At 50.2% G+C, this 22007-nt stretch overlaps 1 protein-coding gene across 9 annotated transcripts in view; it reads right to left on the bottom strand.

Moving 5' to 3' along the window:
* Positions 1–4095, bottom strand: part of MARCHF6 (membrane associated ring-CH-type finger 6) — a 59121-nt gene extending 55026 nt beyond the window's left edge. For all 9 annotated transcript variants that reach the window (XR_005883517.1, XR_005883518.1, XR_005883516.1 and 6 more), the window contains exon 1: positions 3872–4095. Coding sequence is in view for 6 of the 9 variants with exons in the window: in XM_040977405.1 (XP_040833339.1) it covers positions 3872–3890 (19 nt within the window). In the remaining 3 variants the exon portion in view is untranslated. The remainder of the gene's footprint in view (positions 1–3871) is intronic.
* Positions 4096–22007: the final 17912 nt, after the last annotated feature.

Here is a 22007-nt window from a genome sequence, read left to right as displayed (position 1 = left end):
TGCAAGGAAAAAAAAAAGAAAGAAAAAGGAAAAAATGGGGTCAGCAGAGTGACCCAGCACACCAATCCTCCACACTGTGGCACCAGCATCCCATATGGGCTCCAGTTCTGTTCCAGCTCTCTGCTAACAGGCCTGGGAAAGCAACAAAATGGCCCTAATGCTTAGGCCCCTGCACCATGGGCCATATCTCAGACAAGGTGCTGGCTATGAATTTGCCCAGTATTGTCTGTTGCAGCCATTTGTGAAGTGAACCAGTAAATGGAATATTTGTCTCCCAAAAATAAATAATCTTTAAAAATATACAAGCGTTTTAAAAATAGAAATAACTGGGTCCAGGGCAATAGCCCAACAGCTAAAGTCCTTGTCTTGAACACGCAGGAATTCCATGTGGAAGTGGTTCAAATCCCAGTGGCCCAACGTCTATCTAGCTCCCTGCTTGTGGCCTGGGAAAGCAGTCGATGATGGCCCAAAGCCTTGTGACCCTGCACCTGTGTGGGAGACCCAGAAGAAGCTCCTGGTTTCTGGCTTCGGATCAGCTCTGCTCCAGTCCTTGCAGCCCACTTGGGGAATGAGCCAGTGGACAGAAGACCTTACTGTTCATCTCTCCTCATCTCTGTATATTTGCCTTTCTAATAAGTACAAATAAATCTTTAAAAATAAAGCGGGCTTGATGCCATAGCTTAGCAGCTAAAGTCCTTGCCTTGCATGCAACAGGATCCCATATAGGCACTGGTTCTAATCCCGGCGGCTCCACTTCCCATCCAGCTACCTGCCTGTGGCCTGCAAAAGCAGTCGAGGACAGCCCAAAGCCTTGGGACCCTGCACCCGTGTGGGAGACCCAGAAGAGGCTCCAGGCTCCTGGCTTCGGAATGGCTCAGCTCCCGCCACTGCAGCCACTTGGGGAGTGAATCAGTGAATGGAAGGTCTTTCTCTGTCTCTCCTCCTCTCTGAATATCTGCCTTTTCAACAAAAATATTAGTAAAGAGAGAGAGAGAGTGAACTGGTTTATTTTACAAAAAAAAAAAAATTTAACAGAACAACCAGTTCATAGATCTGCAAATCCAGGACAAAAGTGCTACAAAAGGACAAAAACCACAGAATTTGGTACTGTTTACTACAGAAATAGAGCGCTGTCAACATCAGAATGCTACACATAATGCTAACAGGGAAAACATGCTACTGTGAGCCGAAGCTTGAGCGCTGCTCCCTACCAGCGTCGTTGGTATCTTAGTAACATCTTCGTCTCCTTGTCCAGAATACAAAAAGCAAAAATTGAAAAGTGAGTCACAACAATACTAATGTTTTCAGTGATAGCATTGTAAGATTACTATTTTTTAATTAATTACATTTATTGTTTTTAATTTTCCAAATCCCCTGCAAATATTTTTATTTGTAAGAAGATAAAAGTCCAGGCTACTCTGTGTACCACATGACGTGAAATGACTATCTGTTGTTCACAAGCTTTGGCGCAACCCCTCAGTCACTTCAATCATGAAATGTTCTGCAGCCATCCCTGTTTTTCTAGTTTTGGTTTTCCAATGTGGAGTTTTACAAAAGTAGGCATGAGAGTATTAAAATTGGTTTTCACTTCATGACTAGTAATTTCATGAAACAAACACAAAACAAGGATGTGCCAAATCACAGAAATGATCTATCCTATAAAAGGAGTGTAAGCAGCAGGTGTGTGACGCAGCAGATGCTGCTAGTCTGGGGAGCCCACATCCCCTGCTGCCCTCTCCTCGCGAGCACCCCGCAGCCAGCGGCTGGGCTGGGGAGCCCACATCCCCTGCTGCCCTCTCCTCGCGAGCACCCCGCAGCCAGCGGCTGGGCTGGGGAGCCCACATCCCCTGCTGCCCTCTCCTCGCAAGCACCCCGCAGCCAGCAGCTGGGCTGGGGAGCCCACATCCCCTGCTGCCCTCTCCTCACAAGCACCCCGCAGCCAGCAGCTGGGCTGGGGAGCCCACATCCCCTGCTGCCCTCTCCTCGCGAGCACCCCGCAGCCAGCAGCTGCAGGCTTAGGGTTTGCTCCCCACCCCACCGTGCCAGACCCAGATCTGTCTGAACACTCAGAGCTTCCACCTGGCCCAGCCCTGGCTGTGGCAGGAATTTGCGGTTGAACATCTCTCTCCCTCCCTTTCACCTAAATAAAACATGTGATTAAAACAAAAGTGACAAAAAAGTCATTTCAACGTTGAACAGTCACCATCCACACCACCAAAAGCCCACGTGAGGCGTAGTCTACGAAGCTGTTTGCAGGCAGCCTCTGCCAGTTAATACCTGTGCTACCAGGAACAGGCTGGTTCTTCACTAAGTCTCCTCCTATGTAAAAGGGGCTACTTCCTAACTACAAATGTTGAACTAAATGAGATGGACGCAAAGTGTTCAGTAAAGCATACACCACAGATAGAGTCCTCAGCAAATAAGAAGTTAGCGTTTCCTTCACGATTCCATCCTGCTTTCAGTGCCTGCAATTCCCCAGCTATTACTGACCACTGTCACATAGGTATTAAACACTCAGGCAAAAGACAACAAATTTAATTTACAGTCATACACATCAAGTGAGACATTATCACCTGCCTTCCCAGATGCACTCATTAAAACATGAGCCTAAAAAATGTGAAATCCATGTAGAGAAATGTACACGTAAGGACCCCCCTCAAACAAGGTAACTGCTGACTCAGCAAGTTCAAAGTGCTCATTTTCCGAAGGAGGGTCAGGTGGTGATCCCAGGGTTCGAAGACCACCAATAAGCAACATGGCACAATGAAAGACAAGTGACTTGCAAACTGGTTACATAGGATCGGATCTGTGAGAGGGCCGGGAACACAGCTTACAACTTCCACATGTGTAAAAGGAGGCAATGCTGCCCAGCTAAGTCCTGTGGATGCACCTGCCAGGGCCACCTGGCACTGCACCTGTCTCTATTAAGGAGACTGCTTAGATCAAAAGATGATAAACCAATTCTTTCCAATTCCACGCCACGGACAGCAGTAAACCTTTGACCACCCAGTACTGGGCTTCGTGACGCGCGGATTCACGTTCATGTAAAATCGCAAACCACTAGGTTGAAAAGTCTGAAAAGTACGTGCACTGTTCTGAGCCCATCAAGGGGCGGGGTCATGTAGCAAGTCCGCTACCGACTCACTCTAAAAACACGGAAACTGCTGAAAAAGCATCTACTACCGTCAGGGGCAAGCCCGCAGCAGGAGCATCTTCCTGTACGCTGTGCTGGATGTGTCCTGTCCAGGGCACTGAGTCGGGGGCGGGAGTGGGCAGCTTGCGAGAAGACCACCACCTCCCAAACACACAGCCAGCCAACCAAAACCCTGCGTCCTGCTGCCAGGGGTTCAAAGTCAAGGACAGCAGGCACAAAGAGCCACAGGAGCCCCGGTGCTCTCGGCCTGCCCTCTCCCCGGTTCAGCAAGCCGATGCCTTCGAGGGCAAGGGTTTACGGCAGGGGTCAGCTGGGTTCACGCCGCTCCGCCGTCACCTGGCCGGGCATTTCCTGCCAAGTTTCAAAGTCAACAAAAGAAGTTGCTGACCACCGGGTAGGGCCCACGGGGCCATCACAGGCCAAGGGAGAGACACCCCACAAGCAGAGTCGGGGCAGTGTGCGAAAACGCACCCCTCCCGTAGAATTCCAAGCTCCTTCCTCCCGAGGCCCGCGCACCCCAAGTCCCGAGGCCCGTACCCCAAGTCCCGGGTCCCCGTCCCGGCGGCGGGGAGCGGGACGCGGGGGGTCACCTTCCGTCCTCGCGCGCGCGCCGCCCGCCGGGCAAACGGCCCGCTTCCCGCCACCCCGGCAGCCACACGGAGCCGGGGCCGGAGCGGGCGCGGGCCGGGGCGCGGGCGTCGCAGGCCGCCCACTTACCTTCCTCCGCGGTGTCCATCTTGTCTGGGGGGTGCGGCGGTGACGCAGCCGCGAGCCTCCCGCGGCCAGGGCCCGAGCCTTCCGGCCGGGCGGGCAAACCAGGACGGGGCAGAGGGAGGAGGGACCGGGAGCCGGGCTCGGGCAGGTGCGTGTGCTCAGGTGCGAGAGAGGAAGGACGGAGGGCAGGGGGAGAGGGACAGTGGCTGACAGAGACGGCGGCGGGGAGGGGGCGGGAGCGCCGAGGGACGAGGCGCCGGGGCGGAAGGGGCGGGCGCGCCCCGCGCGGGGCGGTGTCACTTCCGGCGCGGCGCGGCGCGGCGCGGCGCACGCTCCGTGGGGCTGCGGAGGCGCCGAGGGCGGCGCGGGCGGCGGAAGGAGGCCGGGAGCGAGGGGAGGGATGGGGGCTTCCGTGAGCCCCCGTTGCTTCACGGTTCTGCGCCTCTTGTCCCCGCGGGGTCCGACAGTCTGCATTTGGTGGGGACCGGACAGTGCACTGGCGGGGGTACCCGACCTGTGCCGCGGAGGGAGCTGAGCCGCTGACTGGAGGCGACCTCCGCCTCAGGCCTGCTCTCCCGGTGAGGGAATACGGGCTAGAAGGGCCTGGGCAGAAACACAGCACTCCAACTTCCCAAAAGGAAAGTTTCAACAACATGCATATGACTTAGCAGACACGCTAGTCATCTGTTCTCAAAAGTGTGAGAAAGGGTCCGGAAGCCCTTACACACCCACACACATCGCTCCTTATCAAGCAGTATAAGGGTTAGAATTTTAAAACTGGTGAAATGAAGCCTTCAGAAAGAGCGCAGCCCTTGGCTGGTGTCACTGGTTGGAGGACTGCTGTCGCAGGGAGAGTCCCGCCGGGTGACAGGGCTGAGGTGGGAGGACGAGCAGACAGCCGTGCTTGCATATGCTCCCATCTCCCGGGGAACTAAGAGCAAACCTGTCTGCAGGCCAACAAGAGGCCTGTGACAAAGCTGGGCAGCCAAGAGCAGGCCTGCAGAGCCGAGAGAGGACCTGGGCGAGCCAGGTGAGCGGAGGAAGCACCAGCCGGACCTGCAGGCAGGTAGGTGAGCCCCAAAGGGCCGATCTGAGCCTGTCTGCAGGGATGCTGGCAGATGTGCCGATGGAGGGGCCTCCCATCCTCAGGTGCCCCCGTTGATGGTGCCCCAAGGAAACTGAAGCATGTGGCTAATTCTCCCTTCATCATAACGCCCTTCTGAGACTTACGCAACCTGGCTTGGTCTGGTTTGGTTTTGCATCCAGAATGTGGGTGCTACCTCTGAGTAATAAACCAGCTTGTGGTGAATCTCTACCATGGGCATACGCTGAGTCTCCCAACAGTCCTTGGATGGATTCCTGCCCACCAGAAGCCAACCGCACGGTTAGGGAGAAGAGCAGGCACCTGCTCTGTGACCCGATGGGAAGGGTGCCTCCCTGCGGAGCCTCAGTCACCCTCTGCACAGCTGATCACTAGTGCACTGCTGGAGCGCCTCTCACCCGCTGCAGCCGCGCCCATCTTCAGCCGCGCCCATCTTCAGCCAGGCCCATCTTCAGCCGCGCCCATCTTCAGCCCCACCATCATACACGCAGACACGGATGATTTTGGCCCCAGTGTAAACATCTCCAGGGAAGGGGCTTTGCACGATGGCTCAGTGGCTAAATCCTCACCTTGCAAACAGAGCTCATTCATGTCCTGGCCGCTCTGCTTCCCATCCACTCCCTGCTTGTGGCCCGGGAAAGCAGTCGAGAACCGCCCAAAGCCTTGGGACCCTGTACCCATGTGGGAGACCTGGAAGAAGAATCTCCTGGCTCCTGGCTTCAGATTGGCTCAGCTCCAGCTGTTGCAGCCACTTGGAGAGTGAACCAGCGGACAGAAGATCTTTATCTCTTCTGTGTATATTCTTTTCCAATAAAAAAATAATAAAATAAAACTTTTTTTAAAAATTCCCAAGGAAGGACAGTTGTCTGGTCAAGCTACTTGCCTAGCCCTTACACAAGGAGTTGACTGTGGAACTGTGGACCTGCCAGGTTGGAGCAGGACACCGCACGGTGGAAGTGTAGAGATGTCCTTTCCCACAGGATGGAGGAAGACAGAACAGCACGTGTGCGTTTGCACTAGAACTAGGGTTCTCACTGTTCGCCTGAGGCCACTAAGATGGTAAGCTAGTAGTGGGATTGGCCACACTTTTATCCAGTACAGAATTTCAACCTGAGGAAAGTTACTTCTGTTGAGACTCTTTGTTAAGTGCCTGGTATACACTTAATTCCAGCTGTGTGTGTGCACACACTGTATCATTGAAATGCTATATTCCAGGACCCGGTACGATAGCGTAGTGGTTAAGGTCCTCGCCTTGAATGCGCCGGGATCCCATATGAGTGCCAGTTCTAATCCCTGCAGCTCCACTTCCCATCCAGCTCCCTGCTTGTGGCCTGGGAAAGCAGTCAAGGACGGCCCAGAGCACTGGTACCCTGTACCTGCATGGGAGACCTGGAAAGAAGTTCCTAGCTCCTGGCTTCAGATTGGCGCAGCACTGGCTGTTGCGGCCACTTGGGGAGTGAATCATCGGATGGAAGATCTTCCTCTCTGTCTCTCCTCCTCTCTGTACATCTGCCTTTCCAATACGAAATAAATAAATCTTTTCAAAAAAAGAAATATTATATTCCAGTAATGCACTTTCCATCTAGCAATGAATTGAATAAAAGGGAAGTGTAGGAAAGACCAACAGAAGGATTTTTGCAACAGTATGATGAATGAATGATAACTAATTCTCCCCGTCAAGTTCAGTGAGCATCGGCAGGAATCCTGTGAGGTAAATATGAGTGTCATGCGCGTTTTACAAATGACAAATCAGACTTGCAATTGACTAAGTAGCTGGCCAGACACCTAATAGAAGAGGAAGCCAAAGTCGTGCAATGGTGAGTCCAACTCTAGGCTTCCAAGTTTGTTTTAAGATTGATTTATTTCAAAGACAAAGTCACAGAGGGGGAGAGGCAGAAAGCTCTTTCTGGTTCACTTCCCAAGTGACCACAACAGTAGGAGCTGGTCTGTTCTGAAGCCAGGTACTTCCTCTGGTTCGCCCATGTAGATACAGGGACCCAAGAACGTGGATCAGCCTCTGCTACTTTCCCAGCCACATTAGCAAGGATTTGGATCAGAAATGGAGCATCCAGGACTTGAACCAGTGCCCATATGGGATGCTGGCACTGCAGGCAGTTTACCCACTAGGACACAGCTGGGCCAGGCTTCCAAGTTTACAGCCTCAGCGATTTGTCTTAGGAACTTCCCTCTTGGCACCATCATTTAACTCCTGCTTTTACCATGAGCCCACATTGATGCAGAATACCTGACTTTGTGACAGCTGCGTAAAATTGCTGCTCTGGAAGCAGAGAGAGATCATTAGACAAGTATGTAATATCAAGCTTGGCCTACTGCCTTCACCAAATTACTGAAAGCGATGTATAGCATTATCTTAGTATTAAACTTCCCTTGTCAGCTGCTCTGCATACCCTCTTCCTTTCCCTCCTGTTTCTCATCACCTCTAAAAGTGAGACCCCATAGTGATGGGGGTTGAAAGAGGGGCAGGTAAGTAGTACAGAGAAAGCACCTGTGGGAGCTAATGGCTCAAACTGAGCAGGTCAGTGCATAAGCACAGTGATGGCCAGACTTCTCCTTGTTGGAGAAGATGCAAGCAAGCAAGGGGGAGAGGCTTGAAAGAACTCCAAGATGCTGGATTGTAGTGGACTGGCCTTTTGAACTCACTTTAAAAAATACAGACAGCTGTAGAAATACGGTTATGCGTCACATCGTGATGTTTTGATCCATGGCATCACATGCACAGTGACAGTGCTGTGATTTTATAGTGAACTGGAAAATATAGTGAATTTTATAGGAACTGGAAAATTCCTATCACCTGGTGACATTATAGTCCTTGTAACGCAAGTCATTATTTGTTCATGATGATGCTGATCTAAACAAGTTGACTTGCTAATGGTGTGAACGTGTATATAGCACATGGGGCCAGCATGATAGAAACAGGCTAAGCTGTAGCCTGCAGCACTGGCATCCTATATGGGTGCCAGTTCAAATCCCAGCTGCTTCACTTCCAACCCAACTCCTCCCTGCTTATGGCCTGCCAAAATAGTGCCCACTATATCCACATGGGAGACCCAGAAGAAGATCCTGGCTCCTAGCTTCAGACACTGGTTCACTCCAGCAACTGGTTCTTTCTACAGATGGCCACAATAGCCTGGACTGGGCCAGGTGGAGCCAGGATCCAGGACTCCATCCAGGGGTCCAGTGTGCGTGGCAGAGCCCCCAAGCATTGGGCCATCTTTCACTTCTTTCTCAAGTGCATTATTGAGATCTGGATTGGAAGTGGAACATCAAGGACTCGAAGCAGGCTAAGATAGGGTGCCAGTGTCACAAGGGACAGCTGAGCCTGCTGCACTGCAGTGCTGGCCCAAGCAGGCTGATCTTTCTTTCTCTCTCTCTTTTTTTAGACTTATTTTATTTGAAAGTTAGAGTTATAGAGAGAGGAGGAGAAACAGAGAAGGAGATTTTCCATCTGCTCATTCATTCCCAGAGCAGCCACAACCGCCAGAGCTGGTCCAGTCAAGCTGGAAGCCAGGAGCTTCTTCCCAGTCTCCCACGTTGGTGCATAGGTCCAAGGCTTTGGGCCATCCTCCGCTACCTTCCAGGACTCCAGCATTGAGCAGAATCACAAGTGGAACCGCTGGGACTAGAACTGATGCCCACATGCAATGTGAGTATGCCGCAACCACAGCGCCTGCCCTTGAAGGCTGGTTTTACGTTGATAATTTTGTGTGTCCCAGGAATAGTGTTGTAACTATCTAAATGATCCTCAGTAGAAAATGTTTGCCCACCTGTGAGTACATAGTGCTGATCCGGAAGGGGGGATGCTTACACTAGGGAATGGGATGATTACTTGTGTCTTTCCCCGGGGTGGATCAGCACGCAGCTCTGAGCACGCTGATCGCACACATGGGATTCTGATGCCATGTTCCACCAGAACCAGGAATGCTTGAAAGGATGGCACGTTTCCGAATTAAAGCAGAGAAACAACAGAATGAACCTCGAACAGGAAGATGTGTTCAAGGACTGGCAAGTGGATGTTAGCTAGACACAGAACCCAAAGGGAGCTGGCTCACACTGTGCAAATTGGCGACAAGTTGAGTATGAAAATATTTACAGGGCCCAGTGTGGTGGCCTACTGGCTAAAGTCCTGGCCTTGAATGTACTGGGATCCCATATGGATGCCGGTTCTAATCCCAGCAGCCCAGCTTCCCATCCAGCTCCCTGCTTGTGGATGGCCCAAAGCCTTGAGACCCTGTACCTGCATGGGAGACCTAGAGGAGGCTCCTGACTCCTGGCTTCAGATCAGCACAGCACTGGCTGTTGCGGTCTATTGGAGAGTGGATCATTGAATGGAAGATCTTCCTGTTTCTCCTCCTCTCTGTATATCTGACTTTGCAATAAAAATAAATAAATCTTAAAAAAAAAAAAGAAAATACTTACAGTAACAGGTTGTGGCCTACTGATTAAACTAGAAATCAATGAGCTCACCCTCATGTTAATTTAAAAAGAAGAAGAAACCAGTGTAGAAAGATGATATAAATAGAAAAAATATGTTAAACCACTCAGTGGAACAGGCTGGAAGTGTCAGTGAAGGCCAAGAGTTATTAATGAGTGAAGTTTTGATAAGGAACAGATTTTTGACATATTGTTGGAATTACTTTCCAAACATTGCAAAAAAAAAAAAAAACCAACAACAACAAGGACTGTACGGTGGAGACGTCTTTTTTTTTTTAAGATTTGTTTATTTTTATTGCAAAGTCAGATACACAGAGAGGAAGACCTTCCTTTGTGTTCAAGGCCAGGACTTTAGCCAGTCCCTAAAGTGATTATTAAATATGTTATCAATTAAAAGTATTCAAGTTAAAAATCCATTAAAATAAAATATTTTACAAAACCCTCTTAGTTGTTTATCACAAAACTCAGTAATAGTTTTTTCCAGTGAAATAGACCTGATTTTGTCTATGTTGGTCTCCTAATCCTTGCCAAAATAAAGACATAAAATCCGACTTGACTCCCACAGGCCTTCCTGATTGGCAAACACTCAGGGTTCATAGTGGGCCTTGAAGGAAGGAGGACAGAGAAGCTGTGAACTGCTTCCTCACGCCATCCGTACATCCACATCCACTGCCCTGCCTTTCCCTCTGCACCATGAGCCTCAGCTGTGTCTAGTACTCACTTACCCCAATTTCACCCACAGGCAAGGCATGTCCCTGCACTATAGTGAGAGAAAGAATGTGAGGAGGGCCTCAGGAGGGAGGGCTGGTCTGAGGCCTCCTGACTCCCTGTGGCAGCACGGACAAGGTCGATGGACCCAGGACAAACATAGGTGACCCCTGTCCTGGAGCAAAACAGAACAGGCACCTAGCAGGGTCAGGGCCACTTAGGGCCAGCACTTGGCACCTGTCCTGGCTTTGTGTACAGTCATATACAAGCCACAAGCTGAGATGCAACATTTATTTCATGAGTTGCAGATGGTTGTGAGTAACTTGGGAAACATCAAGCTTTGATTTCTGGGTGACATGAACTTATTGAAACATGTTGAGTACGTACGAGAGGGGAGTGAGTTACCAGTGTTGTTCACTGCCCTGGACCTTTGAACCATCATGGCTGGAGTGCACCCAGATGCACTCTGCAAAATGTTGAACCACGCATGGTTGCAGACACCCAGGGATGGATGAACAGTCTGTCCCACAGACTAGGAATGCAGTTAGTTAGCTTAGCCTGTTCGGGCTGCTGGAACAAGGCACAGCAACTCGGATAGAGTATAACAAGAGAAATCATTGCTAGTTGTGGAGGCCAGCGCCAGGAACAAGGTGCTGGCAAACTGGAGGGTGATGGCTCTGATCCCATTCTCGGGGACTCCACTCTCACAACCTCACTTCCTCCCAAAGGCTCCACCTCCTAATCACAGCACCTCAGAGGTGAGGATTTCAGCATATCAATCTGTGGGAGACATAAGCATTTAGCTGTGATATCACCACAGAACTGTCCACAGCCGTAGACCCCTGTGGCCGTCACTCGCAGCCGTGTGGGATCTCCGGACTGGCGAGGAGGCCCTTCTCTGAGAGTGATGTCAGGCTGCCCTGCATGAGCTCGTAGGCTTTAGCTCCAGAGCATCACGGGAGCTCCATGGCCCCTGACATGCACTGGTAGCAGTAAACAGTGAACTTCTCAATGCTGTTGCTTTTGGAGGTGGGTGGAGTGGACTAAACAGCCAAAAATGAAGATCTCTCTCTGTCTCTCTGCAAATCTCCCTTTCAAATGAAAATAAATAAATCTTAAAAGGAAGAGTGAGCCAGGTAGAAATTTGAGATACAAAGAGGTGAAAGAGGCAAGATAAAGGTAGGTGAGACCCAGTGACACGGCCCCAAGCCGTGAAAGATCGGCTGCCACCACAAACTGGGAGAGGCAGAGTGCAAATACAAAGAGGCCCAGCCTGCAGCTTCATCTCGGACTTCTGAGCTCCAAAGCTGTGAGAGAATCAGCTGGAAGACACACACCTGCAGCTGCGTGCGCATCAGCCCAGCCCTGGCGTGAGCACGCAGGTGCAGTCTCCAGTCCTCGGCTGTGTGCGGCCTTCAGGGTCCCAGAGCAGGCTTGAGGGATTATTCATGGAATTCAACTCTGAAGCTGAATTTCCCTCGCTGTCTTTCTGTGTCTTTTTATTGTCAGGAATGGAATATTTGTGCTCCACTCTCCCAGCTTCCCCTCAACATTTACAAGGTAAAATCCTGGGGCAGGGGTGGGGAGGGTTGTGGCACTGGTTTGGGTCCTGGCTGCTGCACTTTCAATCCAGCTCCCTGCTAATGCTCCAGCCTGCCACCCACTTGGGAGGCACAAGTGATGTTCTGGCATGGACCTTCACCTGGCCCAGCCTGGGCTGCTAGGAACCAACAGCTTAAAGAGGTCTTCCTCCCTCTCCCTCCCTCTCTCTTTACTCCTTCCCTTTACTCTCTGTTGTTCTTCCTTTAATTATTTTGAAAGGAACAGTGACATAGAGAAAGCAGGAGCTTCTGGGTTCTGCAACGTGACTGGCAGACGCCCATGTGCTTGGGCCGTCCTCTGCTGCTTCTTATATTATTAGCAGGGAGTGGGTCAGAAGTAGTGCAGCCAGCACACAAACTGGCACCCATATGGAATGCCAACATCACAGGCAGTCCCTTACCCTCTATGCCACAACACCAGCCCCCAAAAATAAATCTTAAGAAAGGATGAAGACCCCCAGCCCCAAGCTGGAGAGATGGTTAGGTTTAGCTGGGGTCATGAGGGTAGGATCCCGTGAGGGGTTACTGTCCTTTTAAGAGGGAGCACGAGGGAGCTTGTGCATCTTTCTCCTTCCCTCCCTCCCTCTCTTGCTCCTTCTGTGTCTCCCTCTCCCACATGATTAGCCACAGGTACAGTAAGAAGGCAGCCACCTGTAGACCAAGGAGAGGACCCTGCTGGTTTCTTGATCTTGAACTTTCCAAGTTTCCCCAGAAACATGAGAACTAGAAGTGTTCTGAGCCCCTCAGGTCTAGGACATTCTGTGATGAAGACAGTCATCCTGAGCGTTTGCAAGGCGGGCAGCCCTGTGACCTGATCCCCACCCTCTCAAAGGTGATGGCTGGCTCAGGGGCTCGGCTTTGCTTTATGGGAAAGCCAGAGGGCCACTGTGTAGTCACCCTTGGTTACCTCCAGAGGCCTGGGCCAGGGTCCCCGAGGACACTGAAGCAGATGCTCAAGTGATGCAACGTTTGCATGTAACCTATGTGTGTCTTCCTGTAAATTCTAAGTCATCTCCATATTATTCGCAATACCTGATACAACATAAGCACTATGTAAATAGTTGTCACACTAGGTTGTGTATGGAATCATGACCAGGGAAGAAGGCTGTATATGCTCAGCACAGATATGAGGGTTTTTTTAAGATTTATTTATTTTGAGAGCTTGTTTGGAGGTTCTAGCAGGGGAGCACAGCTACTCGTATACCCTTGACCGAAGACCGGTCCTCCTCTAGCGGGGATGGTCGTCCTCTTTGACTGAGCGTGCAGCTTCGGGAGGGACGCACATGGAGCGGTGAGGGAGGAAGGGGACACCCGTCTAGCCAGCCAGATCAGCCGGATCAACCCTGGCAGTCAGTGGGGTGACAGATGAGGCAGCCAGATCACCCTCACAGTCAGATCTACAGATCTACCGAGAGGATAGACAGAGAAGAAGATCTTCCATCCACTGATTCACTCTTGAAGAAGCCACAAAAGCCAGAGCTGAGCCAATCCGAAGCCAAGAGCTTCTTTAGGGTCTCCCATGCAGGTGCAGGGTCCCAAGGCTTTGGGCCATCCTCGACTGCTTTCCCAGGCCAAAAGCAGGGAGCTGGATGGGAAGCAGGGCTGCCAAAACACGAACCGGCGCCCACGTGGGACTCCAGCGTGTGCAAGGTGAGGACCTTAGTTATTAGGCTACTGTGCCAGGCCCACAGATAGTTTCCCTCTACAGTTGAATGCCAATGGTATGGATACAGGTGGTTGATTGCTTCCATGCAACATTAGAGTTCTAACTAGGATTGCCACATCCCTTAGGCTTGCAGCTTTTGTTTGTTGGAGCTGCGTGGGATGCACCCTCAAGTTATTTGTGTCTGTACAGATCCCCTTGCCGCTTTTCCTTAGAGAACTGTTGCCCCATCACTTGAGACACACAGTTCTAGGGGGAGCTGCGAGGGAGGGCAGGCATGGCAGCTGCCCCCAGGAGAGTGCTCCCCTTGGTGCCCACTGTACCGCATTGCCGCCTGGCCCCTTCAATCCACCAAACTCCTCTCCACCCCACCTCAAGTCCAGGTTGCTGATACTCAGTTCACAGGTTCAACAGCAGAGTTTGATACTGATCTTAATAATATTTTTAGTGATTTATTTGTTTTGAAAGTCAGAGTTACAGAAAGGAAGGAGCAGAGTAGAAGAGCGATCTTCCATCCATTGCTTCATTCTGTAGATGGCCACAAGGTCAAGGCTGGGCAAGGCTGAAACCAGGAGCTCCATCCAGGTCTTCCTGATGGAGTGAGTGTGTGATGGCCAAACATCTGGGCCATCTTCATCTGCTATTGCCAGGCCGTTAACAGGGAGCTACATGAACTGAGGTACCCAAGACTGGGATGCCCGTATTACAGCTAGCAGCTTTACCTGCTTTGCTACTACTCTGGCGCTGATCTCAATCATATTTTTAGGACCTGGCACGATGGCTTAGTTGGCTAATCCTCCCTTTGCAAGCACTAGGATCCCATATGGGCACTGGTCCATGTTCCTGCTGCTCTGCTTCCTGTTTGTGGTCTGGGAATGCAGTAGAGAATGACCCAAAGCCTTGGGAAGCTACACTTACGTGAGAGACCCAGAAGAAACTTCTGGCTCCTAGATTCAGATCAACTCAGGCCAACTCAATATTGCGGCCATTTGGGGGGTGAACTAGTGAATGGAAGTTCTTTCTGTCTCTCTAGAAATCTGCCTTTATAATAATAATAATAATAATAATAATAATAATAATAATAAAATTGTAGCCAGTGCTATGGTGTGAGCATCACCCATTAAGACTTCCTATGTTGAGAAGTATTAAAGGGGCTGAAGACTTAATCCAGCCGTGGTGTTGAGGAGGGCGTTTTGGGGAGATTAGCAGGGGTCTTTAGGGTGGAGCCCCAGGACTCAATAGTGATAGTTTTATAGGGAGAAGAGAGGCCAGGCAGACATATGCACACACTCCCTGTCTTTGCCAAGTGGTACTGTGTGCCACCTGGGACTGCCAGCAGAAAGCCATGGCCCATTACCCACCGTGACCCCTCAGGCCTGTTCCTCTTTTTTTTTTTTTTTTTTAATTGGAAAGTCAGATATACAGAGAAGAAGATCTTCCGTCCACTGGAGCTTACCTGATCCAAAGCCAGGAACCCAGAGCCTCCTTTAGGTCTCCCATGTGGGTGCAGGGTTCCAAGGCTTTGGGCCATTCTCAACTGTTTTCCCAGGCCACAAGCAGGGAGCTGGATGGGAAGCAGGGCTGCTGGGATTAGAATAGATGCCCACATGGGATACCGGCACGTACAAGGTGAGGACTTCATCTTCTAGGCTACTGTGTTGGGTTCAGGCCTGTTCCTCTTTAATTGTGGCTCAAATCTCTTCTCTCTCTCTCTCTCTTTAGTAAAGCAGACTTCCTTGAGTATTTCATTAAAGTAACGAAACACAGGATCATATAACCAGTGGTTCAGAAGTTGTAGGATAGTGGTTGAGTAAAACTGATCTTTAGAAACAGAAAGTCACTCATTTCTCACAGCCCTTGGATGGGGTAGGGACTGAGCTTGCTCAGCACAGGGAGTTGCTTAGCCCAGGAGCTGCCCAGTGGCGAGGCCAGGCTTGGAAGCACAGGCTAGGTTCAATGGCACTCTGCTGAGTCAGAGGTGCCAGGCCCACCTGCAGGGCCACATTCAGCAGGAGTCCACCTCGGCCACCACCTCTGCTTTCCTTGCTGGGAGCCTCACTGCCCCTTGCCACGGCCAGGTCCCCCATCTCTGCTGATCAGCTCCTAGGGACCTCCCTTCAACCTGTCCAGCTTCTCAGTGGATGCTGAGAGTGTGACCATGAAAGACCAGCCCACAAGGGACAGCAGAACTGTGTCAGACAGGGCACAGCAGCCTGTCCAGGGTGCCATACTGCAACCTCTGCAGCCACTGGCCTGCCAGTGTCAGCTCCCTACATGGCAGCAACCACACTTGGGGGCAAAATCTGCTCCCCTAATGCACCTGCAGCTCCTCCCTCCAGTCCAGCCCCCAACTTCCCCTCAGTGTGCTCCTGAAGATGTTCTCTCCATCCTCTACTGGTTTTTGAGGCTCTGCCAAACACAAGTGATGAGAGGTAATTCCTTTTGTACACAAGCCCTGAGCAGCCTGCTTTGTTGTTCCCACTTGGGTGGTCTTTGTGGACTGCCACATTGTTTTTGTTCCCATGGAGCCTTAGGTCTTTCTGTTGCTGTTCCACCCACCTGCCCCTGTCTTCGGGAGCTCTTTATCACTCCCTGAGGCCTGTGTGGTCACCCTCCTCCCTAGATCTGTCCCATGTGGCAGCCATGACCAGGCAAACAAGTACCAGCCTTCCTTACAGTGAATCATCACTTCTTCACTATGGCAGGGGAGCCCTCCAGTCAGTGCCAGACACCCACTGAGCCTCATGTTAGCCAAGAAAGCAGTTGCCATGACGATAGATGCAGCAGGCCATGGTGAGTGTCTCACAGCAGCCAGCCCTGGCCAGGAAAGGAGCCTGTGCTCCAAGGCCACCGTGGAGAGCAAAAGGAGAGGGAGTGGGAATCCTCCCCGTCCACCACGCTTGAGTCACTGCCTTCACTCCTGCACACAGACTGGCAGTTCATGGTTGGCCAGTCTCCGGGTGCCACAGCTGAGGCTGTGCTGCCTAGCAACAACATAAAAACATAAATCGAATCTCCATGCAATCTGTGTGAATTCCTTGTTTATGTGGATTCAGTCCCAATGCTTTATGCTGAGATGGGGGTGGGGAAGGCTATACCCTTCAGTTTAGGATTAGCACACACAGACAAAAGTGCAGAAGGTGTAAGTGCAACATTTTAAAAACTATTAGGATACATTCTATTAATACTATCTTAATTTTGAAAGACACTTTTGAGAAAATACTACACACAAAGGCTCTGTGCCAGCATCGAGCTGAAGAGATCTGCAGAGTAGCCCGGCACACAGAGCTGTCCTATGAGCTTGGACACGGCATGATGCAAGCCGCACAGGATGCCGTGGCCAGGAGGGACAGGCCATGGACATGGAGCAGAGACAACCACTGCGAGCTGTGCACAGCACAAGTCGCTCCTTTTTCCATGTTGCATGGAAATGACCATATTTACTTTATTCCTTCTATCCTGATTTTCCCCATTTTTAATTTTCCTGTTTTTAAATCTTTTAAATATTTGTTTATTTTTATTGGAAAATCAAGTTTACAGAGATAAGGAGAGACAGATTTTCCATCCACTGGTTCCATCCACTCCCCAAGTGACCACAACAGCGGGAGCTGAGCCAATCTGAAGCCAGGAACCAGGAGCTTCTTCCTGGATTCCCACATGGGTACAGGGTCCTGAGGCTTTGCGTCGTTCTGGATGGGAAACGGAACAATCAAGACATGAACCGGTGCCCATATAGGAACCTGGTGCATGCAAGGCAAGGAGGGCTTTAGCCAATAGGCTACTGCGCTGGGCCAGATTTTTTCCCCCATTTTTACTGATAGCTACATTTGTACATATTTATGATACACAAGATATTTTATAGAATGTTTACATCAAACTAATCAATATATACACTAATTCACATATTTATCTTTTTTGTGGTAAGAACATTTAAAACCTACTCCCTGCGATTTTCAGGTACGCAACATATTGTTATCAGCCGTGTGTGCAGACCCCAGAACATACAGTAGAAATTGGACTCATGCCTCCTTATTCCTTCAATTTTGTGGAATAATTGCACAACTCAGTAAATTGTAACTATCACCCAGACTGAAAACTCAGTCTTTGTCCCCAGTGGCAATCAAAATACCAGAACAGGGTTTGAGGAAGGGAAGAGAACGTTTAATCATGGACAGATGGGAGTGCCGTGCATTTCCGAGTCTCCTGGGCAGCTGCTCTGCTGGCTGAGGGTGTTTGGGGCCTCTGGAGAGCTGACCAGGAAGCAGGGGGGGGCGGAGGGGGGAAGGGAGAGCAGAGGTGATGGTGCAACTCAAAGGGGCTGCAGGTCTCGGGTGTCAGGTGCCTCTCACTGTCACTAGATGGTGACCGTGTATCGCTGCTGTTTCCTCACGGGGATGGGTGCTCCTTGGGTCTGCGGGTGGTGGGATTAGATCCGGCCTGAGCAGGTGGGAAGCCAGCATCCAGGCTTCCAGTTGGAGTCCTAAAGGTAGTCTGCTGGAGTCACTTTATATGCAGTGACTGACCATATTGTAGGTTTTCAGGAACCACGAGGGTCTCCTGCCCTTCAGTCACAGGGCTTGACTTCTGTCACCCTCCCATGTCCTTCTTGGTTTTGAACTTCACACAGATGGCACTGGACATTGTGGACGTTCCCTATCTGAGTGACTTGTCTCATGAGTGGACCTTCTCTGAGTGACCTCACTCCTGCATGGCTTTCTCTGAGAGACCACATTCACACGTGGGTCCTCTCTGACCTCACTCCTGCATGGACCTTCTGCGTCTGAGTGGCCTCACTCGTGTGTGGACCTTCTCTGAGAGACCACACTCCTGCGTGGACCTTTTCTGACATCAGTCATGTCAGTGAGATCTTCTGTCATGTGAATACAGGAGGAGGAGGAACGGGTGCAGGAGAATCTGCTGAGGCGTCCCTTGCTTTCCCAGCAGTAGCAAGGCCAATTCTACAGGGCTCCTCCCTTGCCTGCCTCACCTTCCCCATTCCTGAAAAACCCTTGGCGATGTGCACCTGAGCCAAATCCAGGTGCATGGCACCCATCTTCTTGGGCACTAGCCTTTCTCTACATATGAAGAGGGCCGCCCCCGGTTCCTTTCCAACCTCTGCCCGCAAGTCATGTTTCCTGTATCCCATGTTCCTGAGTCTACCAGCTTGCGGCCTCCCCAAAGCCAGGCTCACTCAGCTCGCTGTGCCACAGCCTATGTCCTTCTGTTTCCTCCACAGAGGGCCTCCTCCCAATGAGTCAGACTGCTAAATTTTCAAACTGCTTATTTTGAAATAACTCTAGGCTTATTAAAAAAAAAAAAGTTGCAGGGCCTGGCATGATAGCCTAGCAGCTGAAGTTGTCACCTTGCACGCTCCAGGATCCCATATGGGCACCAGCTCTAGTCACAGTGACCCCAGTTCCCATCCAGCTCCCTGGCTGTGGCGTGGGAAAGCAGTTGAGGACGGCCAAAGCTTTGGGACCCTCCATGTGGGAGACCTAAAGGAGACTCCTGGCTCTGGCTCAGCTCCTGCCACTGGGGCCACTTGGGGTGTGAATTAATGGACGGAAGATCTTCCTCTCTGTCTTTCCTCTTCTGTGTATGTCTGACTTTCCAATTAAAAAAGTTGCAACAAGATTACTCCTTTACATTTCACCTCCATTCCCCAAATGTTACTGTTTTTCACATTTGTTTGCTTTTCAAATCCCTATCCATCCTTGCACCACTTCATACTTGTATATATTAATTTTACATTGTTTTCTTTTAAGTTTATTTAAAAGATGAGGAGATCCCAGACGCACATGGGGCATGTTCTGGGGTGGATAGGATCAGAGAGGAAAGGTGGAAAGATGGGAGAGGAGGAAATGGTTCTGCCTTAATCTGTAGGCGGAGACAGATTGGCCCTTGGAATAGCCAGTCTTCAGATGATCTTGGGATGGGAAGTGGGTTCACACTGTTACCCAGATCTGGTGAGGGGAAATACGTCCTGGAGGAGGAGTCATTGATTGACAGTTGGGGAGATTTATAAAGAGCTGGGAGTGTGACCTCCAGCAGGTGACCCTAAGCCAGCTACCCACCTGTCCCATTTCATTCCCCCTCAGAGATTTCCAACTCTTACTTTAAGGGTTGTTGAAGGGTCCAGGTTCATCCTGCTCGTTAGGGACATAGGACTTGCCCATCCCAGTTCAGAACTCACTTCTATCGCTTACTTCTTAAGGGAGAAAAAAAAAGGGCTTTTCTTTTTTGATTTATTTGTTTTTTTTTTTTTAAAGATTTTATTATCTTTTAATTTTTATTGCAAAGTCAGATATACACAGGGGAGGAAAGACAGAGAGGAAGATCTTCTGTCTGTTTATTAATTCACCAAGTAGCCACAATGGCCGGAGCTGCAATGATCCAAAGCCAGGAGCCCGGAGCCTTTTCCAGGTCTCCCATGTGGGTGCAGGCTCCTAAGGCTGTGGACCCTGCCTCGACTGCTCTCCCAGGCAACAGGCAGGGAGCTGGATGGGAAGCAGGGCTTCTGGGACACAAACCGGCACCTATATGGAATCCTGGTGTGTGCAAGGTGACGACTTTCACTGCTAGGCTACGGCGCTGGGCCAGATTTATTTGTTTTTATTTGAAGGCAGATTTACAGAGAGAGGTCTTCTCTCTGTAAGACCTCTCACTCTGCAAATGGCCACATGGCTACAATGGTGCCTCCTGTCTGTCCTCCTGGTGGCACAATTCTGATTGCTTCATTAATATTTGCCAAACCTCAGGCTCAGCATAATAGCCTAGTGGCTAAATCTTTGCCTTACACTCACTGGGATCCATATGGGCGCCAGTTCTAATCCTGGCGGCTCCACTTCCCATCCAGCTCCCTGCTTGTGACCAGTGAAAGCAGTGGAGAATGGCCAAACCTCTTGGAGCCCGACCCTGCATGGGGAACCCTGAAGAAGCTCCTGGCTCCTGGCTTTGGATTGGCTCAGCTCCAGCCATTGCAGGCATTCAGGGAATGAACCAGCAGACAGAAGATCTTTCTGTATATCTGCCTTTCTAATTAAAAAATAAATAAATAAATCTTATAAAACAGTTGCCAGATCTCTTCACTATGAAGTTACTGTTGCCTGTTGTGCAGTTAGAGACCATATACCCCTTCCTGTTTCTCACCAAACTTACCTGAACCGTTGAGCTACGAGTAATTACTCCCCTCACATAACTGTTTGCTCTGGTGGTCCCAACGGACATTTCCTGTACGCAGTAGCTGATGTTATACCATAGGAAGAGCGTACAATTCCCTGCCCCCTTTGCTTATTTTTGTCATTTGTGTAATTGCCTTAATGTGTGTTTGTGGAGTCTTATTGGAGACTGTAATTACAGTAAAGGAAAACGTGCTGTAATTCAATACTATCATTATTGTTGTACAAATGACACCGGATTTGACTGGTTCAAGCTCTTTCAATCTGACTTGCTTTCAGCTTTTTGTTATGGATCAATTGCTACTTTTCATACTTCCTCTGTCTAGCAGAATAAAATACATCCTGGCTCATGCTGTTCCTTCCTCAGTGAACCCTGGGATTCACCATTTCTTCAGGGCGACCTTATTCCTTGTAGTAGAGTGAGACCAGGGAATCCAGACCAGCCGAGAGGCTGACTTAGGCAGCAGAATTGCTGGATATGTTTTTTTAAGGATTTATTTCTTTATCGAGTGACAGAGAGAGAAACGGAGAGGAGAGGAGGTATAAGAGAACACGCAATAGGAAGTGTTATGGAGTGCAGCCAGTGATAGCCAGCTCCTCTTGACAGTGGCAAATGGAATGTGGCTGTGTCCCCTGCCCTCTGTCCTGAAGGTGGGCCTAACAGCAACGGAATGTTAATCCCATCCTCAGCCACTCCCCACCGCTACCTAGGTATTCTCTCCTGCCCACCTGTGGCTCACCTCTCACCTGAGAGCAGATGGTATTACATTGTTGTGTTACCACTCCCCTCACAAGCCCCTTTAAAAGTCTCGTGAAGCAGGGGCTCACTCTCTTTCCTGTCAGGTGCTTCCATTGCTCTGCCACCTTGGCTCTTGGCTGACCCAGGACGGGTAATCCCCTGAGCATGGTCCCTGTGTACTGCTTAGATGGGACAATAGATATAGCAGTGTTATTTCTGGTTTGTGTACTATCAGCAGTTCCAGGAGACGTGAGGCCTAGCAGTGATGGAATGTGGGCAGAGAAGCCCGGGAAAGGTGAATGTCTATAGCTTTGTAAGTGTGTCCAGGTTATTCGTTGCATGTCTTTTAGGATAACTTATATTGTTGGGGAAACTGGGACATAGGTCTTCAGCTTAACGACGGACTTGAGAGTAATGACCATTTGTTCCTCTTGGGGTTGTGTTTGGTTGGATTATGATTGGGTGGATTGCTGTATGGACTTGTGACTTGCTATTGTGCTCTATTATCATCAAGCTTGGTTAATGAAGACTCCTTAATAAACCTTAGACATGTCTGATGTGTTCTTGCTCACACCCCATAGCAAGAGGAGAGAGCAAATGGTTCTCTCCCCAAATGGCTGCAACAGCCATTCACTCCCCAAGTAGCCACAACGGTTGAAACTGAGCCGATCCAAAGCTGGGAGCTTCTTCCAGGTC

This window comes from Ochotona curzoniae, unplaced genomic scaffold, assembly GCF_017591425.1.
Source record: "Ochotona curzoniae isolate NIBS_2020 unplaced genomic scaffold, NIBS_Ocur_1.0 contig_2754, whole genome shotgun sequence".
In the NCBI taxonomy this organism is placed as follows: Eukaryota; Metazoa; Chordata; class Mammalia; order Lagomorpha; family Ochotonidae; genus Ochotona; species Ochotona curzoniae.
This window is presented reverse-complemented; position numbering and strand designations above follow the sequence as displayed.